An 18,372-nucleotide genomic window follows, 5' to 3' on the forward strand; every position below is an offset into this window, starting at 1 on the left:
ATGTATAATTTCTTCCTATAAACTCGTTCACATTGGTTATTGGTGAAAATAATAAAACTGCCATGTAACAGCATAATGAATCAGGTCCTGCCCCATCGTGGGGGATGGACTAGATGATCTCTTGAAGCCCCTTCCAGCCCTACATTTCTATAATTCATCAAAGCTTTTAAAAATTCAGAAAATTCCATACAAAATTTTCAATACATTTAAGATAAAGATTAATTTCCAAATGATCTGTTGGTCAAAGGAGAAATAATACTCATGAATAATTAGAAAAATTCTCATTTAAGTTATCAGCATTTCAGGTTTTTGTTGTTTTTCAGATAGCCCTCAGATATAATATGAAGGTTATATATATATCTATATAACCACCAAAAGTAACAACAATCAAGGAAAATAACCCTATAACAAGAAATCCATCCAAAGATTTTAGGGGCTTGCTCAGTACTAAACATATGTAGGCAAGAAAGCTGCTGATTTAATATAATGGTTAATGTGTAAATATGTTGCACATTAATGGTCTTTGACGTTTACCAAGAGCTCAGTGCTGAGGTATAGGGCTTCAGGAGGTGCTCAGTACTTCATGGGACTGAGTTCACATTGCCTGATTCTGTTCCTGCTACCATCAATGGGAGTTTTGCCATTAACTTCAAAAGGCAGGAGCATCAGGCCCATAGGGCAGAGAAATCTGTGTAGTGCTCAGAAAATATATAGTGGAGCGCAGTGCTCCTATGCTTCTGTATGTCACAGACAATAGTCACACTCCTGTGGATTGAACTCTAATCGATCAGACACAAATGAGGACCCTGATTTTTCAAAGACTTATTTTACACCCTGTGAGTAGTCACTATGACATTCATAAGTCTTTGCAGGGCCAGGGTTTAAACATTTTGTTAGAAGGTAACAAAAATGTGCAAAAACAGCCAAAAATCAGTTATTTTTGCTGTTTTCTAAACAATGGCCATCCTAATGTAAGTGAAAAGAGGGTTTGAAGGGTGGGGGTGGAGATAAGCGGGGGAAATAGATTTTAGCAAGTTCCAGCTTGGTATGGAATGAAAGAAAGAAAGCTGAGCTGCAAACTCAAAAACAGAGCTGTTAATTGAAAAGCTGACAAACCTGTAACTACAGCAGAGATTCTGGCCGCCACTATAATAAATGTAACTGTACGTTTAGAGTAATTTGCTAATTTGCCTAAGTAACACCCACAGACAACAACATGACATCAATACATTAGTGGAAGCAACAACTATAACCAGCTCATACAGGTTCTTGGCTAGATGGATGGATCAGATGAGCTGGAAAAGAGTTAGAAAAGAGAATAGAAATGGAATTATACTAGTATTGCTGTACCAAGCTTATGAATGCCTAGACATATTGTAATACTTAATGTTACATTGTGTGTGTGTGTGTGTGTGTGACTGAGATATATGGAAGTGTGTTAGACATTCTGCAGGAAGTGAAGTGCTTCAGAATTGGAAATAAAAATATTTTAATTTAAAAAAAATGCTTAAAATAACTAATTGACTCTCCAGCATTCATCATCTAAATGTACCAGAAAATCATAAATCAGAAAAGTGTTTCGGCTAAGGAATCTGCCAAGGGGAATTGCATTTATGGTCCACAGGAAAGAACTGAATATTAGTATAATACTGGTGTAAAAACAGAGAACAGAACTTATTCTTAATGTTAGCTCAGTATTTCAAAATGCCAACATGGTGGTATCCTATTTTTAAGTTTTGTCCGAAGAAACAGAGATGATACTAAGTGTAAATGCTGATTTGTCTTTAAAAAAAAAAAAATCTTATTCATAAGAGAGATATTTGAAATTTAACCAGGATTAAAAATACCTCTGATCTGAGAAGGGGGGAAGAAATCATTTGACCAAAGAGTACTTTTATGACCATCAGCTTTCTTTCACTTTAGGATCAAAAGAAAAATGGTAATGGCCATTGGCTCATAGCAGAGGGTCAGTAGGAGCATGCCATCAGTATGCTATGTAGCTCTGTTGGCTATAGGTGTTTGAAGCTGGTGAGCCTCCTCTGTATGTTTTCGCTGCTGTTTCCTGAACTAAGGAGCAAATCCTGTTCCCAATATGATTGGGCATGGTTATACCTTTATGCTCATACACCTTATGAGTGTGGTTCATATACTTTATGCTCATATATCTTATGAGCATGATTCATAAGGGGCAAATCCTGCTCACAAAGTGGCTATGGAAGGCTATACTGCAGAACTGGTACAGCTCTGCTGTGCAGGCTTGAAGAGTCTGCACATAAGGTGCACATGCTGGAAACACCATGAAAACTAGCTCTGTGGGACACCCAGTACATCATTGTGCAGTAAGGATATAGGATCTATAGGTGAAGGGATGATGGATCTGCTATTAGTCATCTGGTAGTCCACTATTTCTGGTCACCTCCCTCTCCTTCCCTGCTGACATGGGACAGAGACTGGCACTGCAGCCATGGAACAGCTTCACCATGAGTCCATGACCTGGAGGGGAAGAATCCTTCTGTCCCTAATCCCTGAGGTGATGCTTTCTGTTCAGGAGTGGATTTCAGCCTAAGAGCTTGATTTCAGCCAGTGCATCCACTCCATTTCAGTGCCTGTATAGGTAGGGCAAGCGTATGGGATATGTTCTGCTGGGCACTCATGTATTCATTTGTGGTTACGGAGCACTCAGTGGAGCATTTTTTTCTAGCACCTCTTCTGTGTTTTGCCAGCATCCCTAATTTCTCGCCAACAACACTGACATCCAATCCTGATAACTTTTCACCCCAGTCCTCCTCACTCTGCATATACCACGGGCAACCTTGTGGTATCTTGAGGGTGTGTCGAGGGGTTATGGATCTCTACCACAAGACTCCTCTGGGTATCTGTTACATGTTCTAATACAAAGAAAGCATTTCAGCTCTTATTGTTCTGTGTTGATAAATGTTCAGAGGGTTTGATGTGAATTTTATAGGTCTTAAATTAATCTCTAGTAGTTGCCTGTGAAACTCCTAGACAAGTGCTATTGGGTGTGTCTGTCCATTTGGAACCTCAGAGATTAAGATGGTTGCAAGCCTCCCTTTCTAGAGACCTCTCATATTCTGTTGCTTGATTAATTAACACTGTGTGGTTTAAGAGTTATTGTTCTCTTAATGCCCTGTGGGGGATACTGTCTCGGAGGGGAAATGTGGTAACTGCAGTGTTTGCTAAGAATGTGGGCGATATTTGGTGCAATCAGACTGGGGCAGTTTGATTTTATGACAATATGTTAGACTCCACACTGTGGGCTTTTGTAAGCCACACCTTTTTCCCCATTTCCACACAGTTGTATACAGTCATCAGACCCATCTAACCGCTATTTCACTAGCTGTAAATTCTATGTGACTGCATTTTATTCTTCATTCCTACCCAGGCCAACTTTTATGCCACTGTATATAGTTTGTGGGCAGAGGAATGAGGGTTTCTTGCCTTCCTGTGGTGTATGCTGTGAGGATCCACATTCAGCTACTTGCTGAGTATAATACTGAACACTCTTGCCTGTGTACAATGAGTTCACTGCTTTGACTGTTACCTTGTCAGCATTCTTTATTGCAAGCATTCACACAATTTTCCTAACAGGCATATGTTTTCTAGGCTACATGGATCTTAGCTTTTTGCAATTTTACTGTTGCAGCTTTGAGGGCAAGTCCCCCCCGTGGTTGTGTTAACCTCTTTCCCAAAACTTGGACAGAAGTTTGAAAATGGGTAGGGCTAACCGGTATGTGGGAGGGCAAATCAGGAGGGGAGACAGGCAATAGGATCAAACACAGATACAAAGGATCCCAACAGATAAGCCTGAGCCCTATCTTGGTTGAAGGTTTGGCTTCTAGATTGTGGCAAAAGAGGCCTATTAAACTGGCACAAGCTTTGGACCTGTGGGCCTATTTACTATGAAATGATATTTAAGCACTAACAGGTTGCAGGAAACTTAGAGGTGGTGTTTATTTTAGTAAGGTTTATGATCAGTGGCTTTTAAACCCAAACACATGAGAGTTTTATTATCATTGTGACAAGTGGCAGATGTAACCAATGGTAAGTAAGTATTGGAGCAGAGGTGTTCATGATTTAAAAAAAAAAAAAAAAAAGATTAAATAGTTAAGGCAGTGTCACAACACTACTCACATACATATTAAGAGTTAAATTCTGCCATTGGAAAGGTGCATATCACTCCTACTGAAGTTAATGATAGTTATGTTCACACATCCCAGGGCAGAATTTGGTTGTTTCAAATGTGTCAGAATGTTTTATGGTACTGTGTTGTGTTTCTTGTTTGTTTCTTTTATTCAGTTTTCAGAAACTGAAAGATAACTGAGGTTTGTTGTTTTTTACCATTTTAGGTAGCCTGCCCTATGAATACAAGATTGTGATAGCAGGAAATCATGAATTGACCTTTGACCAGGAGTTCATGGCAGACTTAATCAAGCAGGACTTTTACTATTTCCCCTCTGTGTCTAAGCTGAAACCAGAGAGCTATGAAAATGTACAGTCTCTTCTAACAAATTGCATCTATCTTCAAGACTCTGAAGTGACGGTGCGGGGGTTCAGAATATATGGCTCTCCTTGGTAAGCAGCTCTTTTACATAAAAAAATAAAATTATAGCATTGATTACTACAGCCATTTCACATCTTTCAGCCATATTTGGATATTTGGTTTTATAACCTTTTATTTTTTTGTAGCTTATCTTTCCTGTGGCAAAATGTCTGACTATTAGAGTATGGATCATTAAATCAATGAAACAAAGATAAGATAATGTATCCTTTAGACCAGTGATTCTCAACCTTAGGCCCATGTGACGTCCTCAGGGCCATACAGGTAGTATTGATGTGGCTCACAATGGTAAAATAGGTTGAGAACCACTGCTTTAGACACACATTCAAGAGGGAGCCATTGAAATATTCCATGTAGCTTTAACTTAGTACATAGAAAGGATATATAATTCAATATGTTTACATTATTATAGTTTAAGTTGAGTGCACTGTAGATATGTCTTTTGAGTTTCTGCCCTTTGATATTGAAAACTCACTGTTTTAGATATATTGTTATTCAGTGAAAAGAAAATTTATTTTTTCTCTCTCTCTCTTTTAGTTTAGTATGAGCTGCTATCCCTCAGAATGTTATTTCCTTTTATACCCTTCATCAAGATGTAGTTTAGTTTCTGGAATAATGTTGGCTTTTATTGTAACCAGTCGGTGGTTACCCAGTACTTCACAGTTTCTCCTCTGCTGTACTCTGAGGCCACTTGGAACTTTTTTGTGATAAAAAGGAGAGAATTCTGGTCCAGTGCTCCAAAAGGACTGGACCTTATCACTTTGTGGAAAAAAGAAATTCTCCTCACTGTTGGTACCCTTGATGGCTGAGCAGATCAGCTAACGTGTGAATTGGGTTGCAGACTAAACTACTCCCCTACAGGTGGTCTCTCCATATCTCATTGGTGGATAAGTAAAAGGAAGCTTGCACTTCTGTTACTGAAGTTGTAAGTCTGGTACATTTCATGAGCATTATATACATATTTAAAGGAAATTAACATTTTATTTTAAAAGGTAGGTTTACATGGAAACCGTTGTTGTTCCTTTTAAAATCACATCAGGATGGAATGTAGCAAACAAGTTGTCAGACCTGATGCATATACCCCAGTGTGAATTCTCACGGTGTGAATAAACTGTGAAATCTATTGAAATTTTTTTTTTAATGAAAATTGGCATTTTCCCCCTTAGTTGCTTGAGCTGGGTGTTAATTTTCCCAAAGTTTATTATTCTACATTTATCTATATTAAAATCTCATCCCACTTAAATACGCCCATCTCTCTTTGCTTTCCAGATCGTTCTTTATTTTCAGCCTACCCACCTGCTGTGTTGAAGTTAATCTTGTGTCTCCTGTACATTCAATCAATGTACAATTTACTTTGTTTTCCAAATTATTCAGGAAGATATTAAATAGTATCAGTCCCAATATTAACGTTTGGAGAATGTCACTTGGCACCTCTTTCCAGTTTGATGTTTAAGTGTAAATACAGTAACTATGCTTTATTTTTCAGTGGCAGTTTAGTATCTTCATTACAATATTCCTAATTAGTCACCATATTTCCAATGTCAGTATTAATTTTGAGGCAATAATATATCAAAAGTTTCATTAAAAGACAAGATATATTACATTTAAAAATATATATCTATGAAATAAGAGTACGTAGAGGCTCAAGGAAATCATTTGGACTTCTTGTACCTATTCAAATCTGTGAAAGTCTCCGGGGGACATCTTTGCCTGCCAACATTACTCTATGTAATGTTACAGTAAAATTAAATCTATGGTTTTCATTTTGTCCACAAACCCTGTAATTTTGCTCGAGTTCTGTGGGGTATCAGGTTTGTCTGGATTGACCTGTTCTTTATGTTGACCTATGGTACTTCCCATTCATCCTTTCTTCTAGGTGCTTATGTAGAGATTTAGTCTAAAGATGGCTCTAAACTGTAGTGTTTTTAACCGGATTAAAACTTCCTCATTGTTTGACAGTGCTGAGTTCCCAGGAGTTGGTTCAGTTCATTATGGAACTAAAGGATAAGGTGGGAAAATTTCACTGAAGGTTTGTGCTGCCTTATACAAGGAGCTCAGAGGTTTCTGATAGTGGAACCACAGCCAGGAGGCTGCGTTACAGTGCGGCAAAGTGACCACAACCTCCTTTTTGGGGACAAGACAAAAATTCAGTATGACAGAGCATCAAAAATTGGTGTTGCTGCCCAAGACAGGGGCTTGAGCTAGTGTGCCTAGAAGTCCTCTGATTCAGTAGCTCTCTGGAGATCTCCCACAGGAAGAGTGTCTATGGAACTATGATAGGGTTTAAAGCTGCCCTTCCACATCCCACACTGCATCATTCTCATAGGGGTGACTCTCTCCTGGGGAGGAAGGAGCTTTGCTGGCAAGGTGTTTCTTCTGTTGTAATTTAAGCCTCACTGAACCAATTCTGCTGAATTAGACCCAATGTCTTGCTCATGTTGTTTCATCTGAACATTGTTTGTTTGCTAATAGCAGTTTCCAGGCTGATCTATGACATGTCCAGTAAAAACACTCAATTATGCAGCCAGAACGGCACATGCGGAAAAAACCAAACCAAACTAACAGAAAGCATAAGGAGAGAAGCAGTGTGGGTTAAGCTCTAACCATCTAATGTGGCTGGATTTTAAAAGTGCTGGATAATTTTATGAGCAATAATTATGAATGTTAAAATAAAAGTTAACTAAAGTGTATTCCTATTTTTAAACCTCATGCATCCTGACATGGAACATTTGTCTGAGCCTTTCTGGGAAATTAATATCAGTCCCTTCATACACAATAGTAATGATAATCTCAAAAGAATTACAGGAGGCTAGTGAAAACTTTGCTTGGATTTTTTTCTTGCCTTACACCACAAAACTCTATGTTCTTGATAATCCCCAAAGACCTCATTGATCCCTTAAAATAGTTCCTAAAACTTTCCTGCAGAGTTCAGCAAGAAAGCTGAGTTTCTTGTAGTTTCTTGCTGAGTCTCCTAAAATACTTTCTTTAAATAATGCCAGCTCTTTAGATTATGTATATAAATTAGCTTTTAAAATGGTTTAGTTAAATCTCTCCCAATTAATGTTCCCATGTGCTGGTTTTGGATATATGTAGTCTAGTTCTGAGCCCTTTTAATTCTAAAAAACCCTACAAGAAATCTTTATCAATTATTATTCTGAATATAGATGGACTAATTACTCATTTTCCATTGCACTTCATCTGATTGAAGGAGGCATTGCCTAGTGGTTGGAACTGGGGCTGAGTGTCAGTACTCTCCTGGGTTTCTGTTCCTGGCTGTATCACTGACCCTGTGCCTCCATTAGTACTACTATAAAAATGAGTATAATCACAGGTGTCCTACATCGCTGAGGTAGGTGAGGCTAGTTCATGTTTGAAAAGCACTTTAAGAATCTCAGATAAAAGGTGCTAGAGACATGCCAACTTTTTTATTGTTTACGTTATACATATCCTTAACTGTACAAGTTGAAGTTGTTCTAGTTACAAAGTAAACCATGAGAGCTGGATTTGTTTATATATCTTGCCAGTCTCCCAAAGCCTTTCAATTTGTACCACTTGTGTCTGGCTAATGTTATTAATTGCACTTGTATACTAATATCATCTGTCCTTCAATATATTTGAAAAGACAATCACTTTGTCTAACCACAAAGAAGATAAAACACTATCCTTCTCATCTCAAAATCAGTGACAAAACTCCCATTAACTTCCAGATTGGGTTCTTAGTCACTAAACTAAAATTTTAATAGTCTTAAATATAATTGTTATATTAATATATAATTGTTATTCAGACAGGAAGCAGCCATCTTGAAACAGATCATGACATAAAGTAGGATAGCTGCCATTAAAAAGCCAACATTTACCACACTGATAATCTTAGAACAGGTAATAACTGTGTGTAAAATGCTACTGGATATTGTTGACTTTTAAAAGGCTATCATTGGAGATGTAAAAAGAAGAGTCTGCTTCCCTATTAGAAAGTATTGCAAGTCAGTAAGTTTCAGAGTTATAAAATAGTATACGTTCCATCATTTATTTCTGGCTATTTTGAGAAAGTTTAAACTAATTCATAAATTAATCCAATTTTTTTTAAAGTATAAAAGCTATGTGACAGCAATTATGATTTCTAAATCTTTCAAAGGAAGAAGGAGATATTTCAATGATTTATTTTTATTATTTTTATTTCAGTAGCACATAGGAACCCCAATTATGGATCTAGACCTCATTGTGCTAGGCGCTATACAAACATTAACAAAAAAGTACCTGCCCCAGAGGGCTTATGATTTTGTGTCAGACAGGATACAGCAGGTAGACAACACAGAAAAATGTACTGGGGAAATTCAGATGAGAAAACAGTACAACAGTTTAGCATAAAAGCAGGTCTTCATTGCCTCATCAAGCTGGGGTTCTCCTGGGTATTACGGCTAAGAGGCCATCCACTGAAACACACAACAGACCTAATCACTGTATGGGGATATTGAAACAATGGAAGCTATTAAAAGCTGTTTTAGAAAAGTGTGTGTGTGTCACAGCATAGATTACATATAAAAAAATGTACTGTAGGGTGCTGGCTTGTCCTCAGCCCAAAAGGGACCTTCTGCTATACCCAGTCTCTCTTTTGCAGGCAGTTCTATTTCTCAAACATAGGCAAAAACCTGACAAACAGTTCCTCAGCTCACTGTGGGCTGTAGCTCCCTGATGATTTTCCCCTTTGCCTCTCTCAATTTCTCTTGCTTCAGGGATCATGACAGGATTCTCCCATCCTGTGTGAACTGAGTCCCACCTCCCAGAGCTTTGTTGCTGGAGTCCTTTTTCCCCCAGCAGGTTTCTACTGCTGCCTCTCCTCCCAGGGGACTCTGCCAGCCACTCTCAGGGAACTTCCTGCTGTTCCTGCTTCCACTACCTCAGCCTCCTGGCCTCTGGCCTATCTCCCTAGTGCCAGAGGGCAGACAGCAAGAGCTCTCTTTGCCCCTTTCCTGACTGCCTCTCAGGCCTGACTCACCCATGCTCTTCCCAGGGCCCATGTTCCATCTCTTATAGCTGGGGGTCAGCTGAGCAGTCCTAGGTTCACTGGCCTCTTTCCCCTTAAAGGGCAGTGCCACCCTGTGCCAATTGTACTAAAAGAGTATTATTAATTATGCAAAGTCAAGCACTCAAGTATTAGGAAATTCCAGAATTAAGGTTGCCTGTGCAACCTGTATTTAACCCAATGTGAATACGCATTATGAGACCATCTTTAATTACATGATCACATATTATTTTTTTCTAGAGAACCCTGGCTTCATTAATGCACAGGATGGATGATGAAGTAGCTGTTCAGTACTGTATTTCTTTATATCTGCATGATTCCTAAGATGTGCGGTGCCTACCTTATTTACCACACGCTAGCCAAACTCAACACTGAATACAGAATTAATTGCCTCATGGGTGTTTCTATGGCATTTGTCGCCATAGCATCTGAGTGTTTCACAAACCTTAATGAATTTTTCTCCACAAAACCTTATGAGATAGGAGGACATTATTATCCCCATTTTTTAGATGAGGGAGTCTGAGAAAAATGAAGGCAAAAATTTAAAAAAATGTCCACTCATTTCTGGTGCCCCAGTGATCAGGCACCGAACTGGAGACACCGAGCATCTGATTGTTCAGAATGCCTATTTTTTTATCTGAACAAAGCAATTTTACAGACATTAATCCTCAAAATACCCTTCAGAGGTAGGTGTGTATGTACAGACAGGGAAACTGTGCTGAGCTGGCATAAGGGGGAGCAGAGGCCTCCACCCACATGGCCACTTTGCCAGCATCATCCTCTTCCCCAATATGGAGCTTAAGTGGCGAGGAGGACTTTGCACTGTGTCTAACATCAGGAAAATGTTGCCCTTACTGTGTTTGCTTGAATTAATTGCCTTGTCTCCGAGACAGAAGCACCATGTGGAAATAAACAGCTTCACTGGTGCCTGTAGGTTTTCATATTAACACGAACAAATCTTGCTTGATCTACACTTGCATGTGTGATCTTGCATGTTGTTGTAGCTGCTTCTCTGCTGTACAAGATTCCAATGGTATGAGAATGAAATATGTCCTGAGCTAAATAGACTGTAAATAACATTTCCTGGTTTTATAAGAGATTTCCTTCCCTTTCCTTAAAATTTGTCTATCCTTTGCAGAATATTTGGAATTTAGTTAAAGTTGCTTTTGTGGCTTATATGGTGATTTTTCCTTGATAACACAATTGATGAGCACACTATTTTCTGTTCATTTATTGTATGATTAGTGGATGAGTAGCAGCAACTTGGAGAGTCTTTGAATCAGTAATAATAGAATCAAAGACTCATAGAAATGTAGGGCTGGAAGGGACCTCAAGAAGTCCTCTAGTCCTTCCCCCCATGCTGAAGCAGGATTAAGTATACTTAGAATTATATATTTTTAAGTATACTTAATCCTGCTTCAACGTGGGGGGCGAGGGGGAATGGACTAATGGACCTCTTGAGGTCCCTTCCAGCCCCACATCTCTCTCCTGCTCTCAAATCAGAAGCCATTTGTGGATGGCAAGAGTTATGTCCTTGCCCTCACGATTTCCACTACCTTGCCATTGCCACAAAACTTCAGTATAAAGCTTCACCTAGACTAAAGCAATACTGCTGTGGTCTGTGTACAGCCTAAGTGTAAGTTTCCCTTCCTTGGGAACATAGGATTTGACACACTTATCAGACCATTGATCATTGAGGTACCACCTTTGGCAATACTTGATCCATCAAAGGAGGAGAAATGGCAAGATAAACCAACGACCCACAAACCACCAGCCAACAATAATCACAGTACCTAAAACCTCATAATGCCCCTGACCAATTGTGCAATGTTGTAGATGGGTCATAAAGGAACATTTGTGTCCTGACCCAAACATGCAGTGTGGCAGAAAAAAGTTCTGTATCCCTTCTGTGGCCTATTTTCACATCACATCCCCTGTGGAAAATGGAAAGGAAAATCAAATCACTATTATGAAATGTGAGATCCATTAGTCTGAATAACGTGTTGCTCTGGGTAGCTTGAAGAAGTCCTCAGCATGAGATTCTCTGCAGCACTTGTTACCTGAAGACTGGATTTTTTGCTTGCGTTGGAATTGTTTGGAGGGGAGTATCCTTGTGAAATGTTTCCTCATTTTCCTTTTGGCAGCATTTACATTTTTCTAGTGTGTATTGTTCCCATCCCCTCCTGTATCCTTTTGTTCCAGGCAACCTGGAACTTCAGAAACTATTATTACCCCCGTGGGGTGGGTGGCAGGCAAAGGTTAATTTCACCCTGTAAACCTTCACAAGCATTTGACCTGCAATGAGTGTTGCCCATTTTGGACTTTAATTTTTTGTTGTCCCTTCCCTAAACCCTTATTGTATGTTGACTGAATAAGGGCCGCACCTATTTTCAGGAAGCAACACAGCTCTTATACAATCTCCTCCCAGTTCATGGGGAAGTGTTTTGTTCTGATAATAGGCATCCAGTGGCACAAATTAATTACCTGTAAGTCAAGATCCTTTACTCTGCTTGGTAAAGCCCAGGAGTGTGGTGTGGCTGATCCCTGCCATAAAACAGAGCAGTCTTCAGGCTTTACTTTCCATCAGTTGTCATAGTGGCACAAAGCAACCATAACACAGGAGAAGATCCGGCCACTAATGATCAAAATCCCCGCTCCACTTCAGTATTTGTAATGTTGATCCTAGCTGTTACTTGATTCAGTGACTCTTGATTTAGTGTACCTACGATGAGCTGAGTCCTGCTTGCTTTAGTCAAGCTAACTATTCCATTGTAGTCTTGAGTTTGTAGCTCTGATTGTGCTGTAGGGCTCTGCTACATCCATTCAGGGAGGGGAATGGTAACTTCAGTTACACAATTAATAATCATTTTGGTAAAATGGCAAAGTGAAAATTTAGTCTGGCTTGCTTTTGCTTTAGACCAGTTCACACCCTTCCTCAATCTGAGTCTCCTTTTCAGTGCCTTCTCTCTTTTCTCTCCACCTTACCAAATACAGTTATCAGAGTCTTTCATTCCTCACTGAGTTCGGTCTCCATCAGTAAAATAATGTAACAAAGATTTATCGGTTCATTTTGTGAGAGGGATGCACTTTCATTTTGCCAGTGATGAATCATCTAATGTTTGTTTTCCCAGGCCTTGTACAAATCTTTACAGTCATTGAGGTGCACATCAATTAAAATGAAATTTTATTAAAATCAAAGATTTACTCCATTTAACATACCATCAGTCCTCCCCCATCGGGACTATGCCTCACAGGTACAGCAGCAGCAATATTAGACGGTAAATCTCAGATTTCTATTTCTAAAATTCAAACAAAATACTCCAATTGCTGTTCTGCCTCAAAAGGTACATTTACACCACACCTGGGAGCATGCCTGCCCTCTTGGGTAGACAGTCACATGCGAACCCTGCCTGAACTAGGGTGCTAAAAATAGCAGTGTGGATGTTGCAGCATGGGTAGCCACCTGAGTACAAGCCCACTTTTGACCCTGTGAGTCCAAGCTTAGGGGCCTAGACCATGCCACACTGCTATTTATAGTGCATTAGCTTGAGCGGAGCTGGTGCGTATCTGTCTACCTGGGCTGGGAGGCATGGTCCCAACTGGGGTGTAGACTTATGCAAAGTGATCTGAGAAAATCTTCTGTATTTCTTTATGTTTCTCTTTCTCTCTCTCACCCACACATAAATGGGCACTCCATCCTGTGCTCTGGGGCAGAATGACACAGAGGCTTCTATACAAAAAGGAGATTTTCATCTTATGTTACATCCCCCTTCCCCACTTCCAGTTCTTTAGCAGTTAAGAATAGGGTTTATCAGAGCAGGATTACCTCAGTATTGCTACCTTAAGCAAAAAGAAAATTGCAATTTAAAATTCCTGCAGATCTCAGTTTAATTAGATTTTTAAGCTAGTTGCATGTTTTAATGTCTAGCTCTGGCAGTGCCTGTTACAGGATGCTGGGTTTTGATAGCTCAGAAATTTTTTTTTTTAAAAAGATGGATGTTCTCTGTTGTTTAACGTCATGGGATTGGAGCTGTTTCTTAACTGATCCATTTGAGGTATGCAATATAATGAGTAATTTAGGCAGACTGACATGGTTCTCGAGGAAAATGAAAAATCATGAGTGTGAATAATAGACTCCCCTAGTTATTGAAAATTGAGGCATATCATATATACTGGTGTTTTGGGGAAAGGTTTGACATCTTAAGCCTGATATGATTGTAGCATGGTGAGAAAGCTGAAGATGTTTTATTTCAGGTGTTCAGTATATGGAAGACAAAATGCGGCAGATGCATAAGGAATAGGAACATGTTTAGAAAAGAGAAAACAAAATTGATCATCCTGTTAAAAGATATTAATTACAGTCTGGGGCATGTAAAACCAGGTTTAATGATATTTTAATGGAATGCTAGAGTGACACTCCCCAGCCCCCCATTCTGTACTTATAAGAAACGATATTCCATTTTTGGAAAGTGCTGTTTCTAAAAAATGCTTAAAACCATAACACACTATAGTTTAATTTGCAGCATCTGGAAGATCATACAAATGGCACTTCTTGCAAAAATTATTTTGATGAGCTATTAAATTCAGATGTTCAGGTTTTTTCATATGGGATAACACTTAAAATGTAAAAAATTCTCAAATGGCAAAAAGTAAGACTTGAGAAGTGCCTATAGCCTGTATTTATTACTGTAAAACCATATAAACTAACTAGCAAGTTTTTGCCTGAATCTGTTTCTTGGGCTAATGGCATATTGCTTAAAATGAAGGCATTTTGAACAGTAAAACTTTTTGGAAAAAGTTTTCATTAGATCACTTGGAAATGTAGGAGATACAGGAACCATCTTACAAACACTATGCACATGAATTCCTTAACTAAGGGGAGTAGTTCCACTGAACTCAAGATACAATCCTTAATTTGTACTGTGGTATTCAGTCAAGTGACTGACATAGTAAGAAAATTGCATTTACAGTGCTGAAAAAAGAAAAAAATGTAAAACAAAAATCTGAACTCCCATTACTCAAGATTAGTCTTCCATTACACATTAAACAAACATAGTCAGGTATTACCCTATAGTTTTGATATACGCTAGGAGTGATTGGGTATATATAATACTATACATATCATACCCCACATATGTAATGGAGATAAATTGCAGAACCATATGATAAATCACTTTTATCATGCACTCTTGAGCACTTTAGCTGCACTCTGCCCACTATTATATTCTCCCAAGATTTCTGATAACAGTTCAAGCCTCTGAGCAGCTTCAAATACCTGCTCTTTTATTTTTAATCAACCTGCCACAAAATATTTCCTCCCAAATGAGATTTCTCTCCAAAATTACATTAGCCCAAGGCTGAGGATGGGTAATACTCAGTTCTGGAACAGTGACAGGTTTAAGGGGAAAACAGTTAAACCACCTTGCAGATTACATACCCATTTGTATTTGTGTATTATAGATAAGGATTGATGCTTCACTGTACTGCACGTTGTCATTTACATGTGTGCAAAGTAAGTTTAAATGGTTACCAAATCTGAGTGGCAGCATTTTACACCCACTTTGCACTCATGTTTCACAGCTACAAAAAGACTTCACAAAGTGCAAGTCCGTGAAGAATTGTGTGTGTGTGTATACTGTGTATCCCTATATACTTATATTGTTTGTGGTTATTTTCTGAGTATGTTTTCGTGGGTGCTAAAATAACGTTGTTTACTATAATATCTTTGTCCACATTTGGGTAACTCTAATATTCTGTAAGATTTTTCTATGAATGAAATTTGCATTTGCTTACTTCAGTACAACTATCTTTAGTTTTAGTTCAATTTGAGGATAGTAGAAAAATATACCACCCTGATTTAATTAGTTTAGTGGGAAAATGTCCTTTCTTGGACAGTAATTATTAGTGGTATGTTGTATTTGGGTAAAATAATTCAATTTCAGTTATTTAACAGAAATAATTGAATTTTCTGATCCAGTAAACTACCTACTTTGGATTCAGTTATTTTTTAATTTAAGACCTATAGAATAAGAGACCTGTAATTTTACTACAGGGAATGCTTCACTTTCACGCAGTTCATAAACCACAAGAGTGAAACAGCAATGCCCAAGAGCAATTTTCTCTTTTATTTTTTACATTTATTTAGAAGTTTAATTCTGTGAGCAAGAACTGATTTTAAATTTAAAGTGTTTTTATTTTTGCATTAACAAAAGAAATTCCAGCTACCAATGGCCCATCTGTAATGGGATCCCCACTCTCAGACAGCAGCTACTGCAAGATGTTTCAGAGGAAGATGTAAATCCCCTAATGCCAACTGTTATCTGCTGGGCTTTGTCTTTAGTTGGGATCAGTGACGAGTCTCTTGACAATATTCCAAGTCAGGAAAACACAGACATATAACCGCTTTGGAGACACACCACTCCTGGAAGTAGATCCTCGGCCAGTGTAAATTGTCTTAGCTCCATTGACTTTCATGGAGCTATAAAGATTTATCCCAGCCGAGGATCACTTCCATTTCACCACAGCTTGTTCACAACAGCTTGCATACATCTCTTTAAATTCAGGCACAATAGATGCATGTACAAAGGACTAGGTTGTAATTTTACAATCTGCCCTGAGTGAAAGGCAGCGCTGAGCTGCACCACCCCAGGAACAGACCAAAATCGCGAGGCACCGTATCACAGTTCTTTCCCTGCTCCGCCTTGCTCTGGAGGAAGAGTACATTATGTCACCCCTTCTTGTGGAGCCAATAAGGAGAGCAGCAGTTTTATATTGTAACAGAGTGACTGTGCTAGATGGGTCTGCGTGTGTGTGGGGCACATCCACAGACAGTCCCTAACGGACGTGGCTCCTCCAGGGAAGGGTCCCTGACTCTGCAAGTAACCCTGAGAGGAAGGGTGGGGGGACAAGTGCTTTCTGCCGGTAAGGGGGTGGGGAGGAACATGAAGGAGTCAGCACCAGCAGCCGCAGAAGTGGAGCTGCCTCTGACCCCCACCTACAGTAACAATTATATGGTGTGCTGCTACAGAACTCATGCCTGTATCATCATTCTGGGGACTCCGCCTGCTTGTGCTCATGCCCAAGGAAGAGACCATGTGGTCACTCAACAATATCATGAAGCATCCTGTGTGGCTTTTAAAATCTACTTGTTAAAATGTAAATCAATCATTGTTAAATACTCCCTTCCCCAGCCATGATACAGGAATATCAGAAGTTGTATTGCAAAGCATTATGGGCCAAATCTCCCCTGGTTAGTATCACATAGCCCCGTCAAAGTCAATGGAGCTATGTGATTTACACCAGCTGAAGGTCTTGCACATATGTTTCTTCTTAAAAGGATATGTCACAATTCCTAGTCAGCTAAGCTGAACATTCTTGTGCTCTTATAATAGGAACCATCTCAAGCCGTAAGCTTCAGGTATTGAAAATTATCATAGCAATGAGTTTGCACTACCATAGTTAAGGGTGAATTTAAGATTCCAGGAAATTATTAACAGAGCTGTTTTAGTTCAGTTCAGGTGGAAACTTGGCACACAAGGTGTCAGCATAGGAACTTTTTTTTTTTTTAACAAGAAATAAGTTCAGCTGTTGCTAAATTATAAGTGTTAAAAATAATATACTTTATACATATAGATGCACTCATAATTTATTGGTTTTGGAAGCATTTTTATGCTCATTTAACTCAAAATGGGTTTGATTTTTCTAAAAAAACAAAATTGGCAGGGAGCAGGTCCATATGGTCTAATTACTTCTTGAATTTTGAAAGAAAAATGTAAATCTGGTGAGATACTAAACTGAGAAGTGGCTACTGTTCAGGCCTTTTTTATTGGATTTTGAATGCACTTAATCTTGATTGGTCTTGTTCCATCTAAAATAGCCCCAGCATGTCCATGGAAGTTTCGCGAATACTTCGTGCTTTATAGCCACAGGGGCTAATCTTTATTTGGGGTGATATTTCCTCCCTGTAGAAAAAATTCACCCCTGTGCAAAGGGCCAGCACAAGGTCTATGCGTTGCTGAAGTAAATGGGATTTAAGCAGTTGAAAGGTCTGTTTCTGGCCCTCTACACAAGGGTGAATTTCACCCTGTGATACCGGCACAATGGCTCATTAAGAGTTCCTCTAAGCCCCACCCATTCACCCTTCTCCAGAGCAGACTCTCGTATTCAGCCCGATTGCCATATAAAGAAGAAGAGAAGACCTTGAGGATAAGGTCAGAGAAGACTATAGTTGATTTCTTTAGGGCGGCTCCAATCCTACTCCATGAGATCTCCAAAAGTGGAAGGAGGCCATTTCTTTTGGCAGTGAAAAAAAAAGCTGTAAAGGGATCCATGCATGGATGAAACTTCCCTTGCTGATTGGTTCACTCCTGAGGAGCTTTACATTTGGTCATAATGTCCAAGTGGACTGTGGGACATCAAAAATAGTGCTGATCCACCTCTCATGCTCTTGTTTGCCTTTGCTGCTATGCCACTTATCAGCATTTGAAGAAATGATTCCATACTAAAGGGCCACTTTGCTGTGTGTAGCCTTGAGGACCTGGTGGAATTCGTATATTGGGAATAAGTCTGGAGATGAGAAATTGAGGAACCAATTCTTAAGATCTCAAGAAATAAGCTTCTTTGTGCTATGCTCAGTCCACTAGACAGTGCTGAGTCTCTAGACCAGATAGCAAGTGTGAAAATCAGGGCACTTTTTTAGGACGGGGGAGTATAGTTGCGTATCTAAGACAAAGCTCCTAATATCAGGATGGTCCTGATAATATTGGGCCAT

At 39.1% G+C, this 18,372-nt stretch overlaps 1 protein-coding gene across 3 annotated transcripts in view; it reads left to right on the top strand.

Annotated features, from left to right (window-relative positions):
* MPPED1 (metallophosphoesterase domain containing 1) overlaps positions 1 to 18,372 on the top strand; it is a 65,392-nt gene that overhangs the window by 27,345 nt on the left and 19,675 nt on the right. For all 3 annotated transcript variants that reach the window (XM_067558980.1, XM_067558982.1, XM_067558981.1), the window contains exon 4: positions 4,368 to 4,593. In XM_067558980.1, coding sequence (XP_067415081.1) covers positions 4,368 to 4,593 — 226 coding nt within the window. The remainder of the gene's footprint in view (positions 1 to 4,367; positions 4,594 to 18,372) is intronic.

This window comes from Emydura macquarii, unplaced genomic scaffold (genome assembly GCF_026122565.2).
Source record: "Emydura macquarii macquarii isolate MOO-44397 ecotype Brisbane River unplaced genomic scaffold, CSIRO-AGI_Emac_v2 contig_2205, whole genome shotgun sequence".
In the NCBI taxonomy this organism is placed as follows: domain Eukaryota; kingdom Metazoa; phylum Chordata; order Testudines; family Chelidae; genus Emydura; species Emydura macquarii.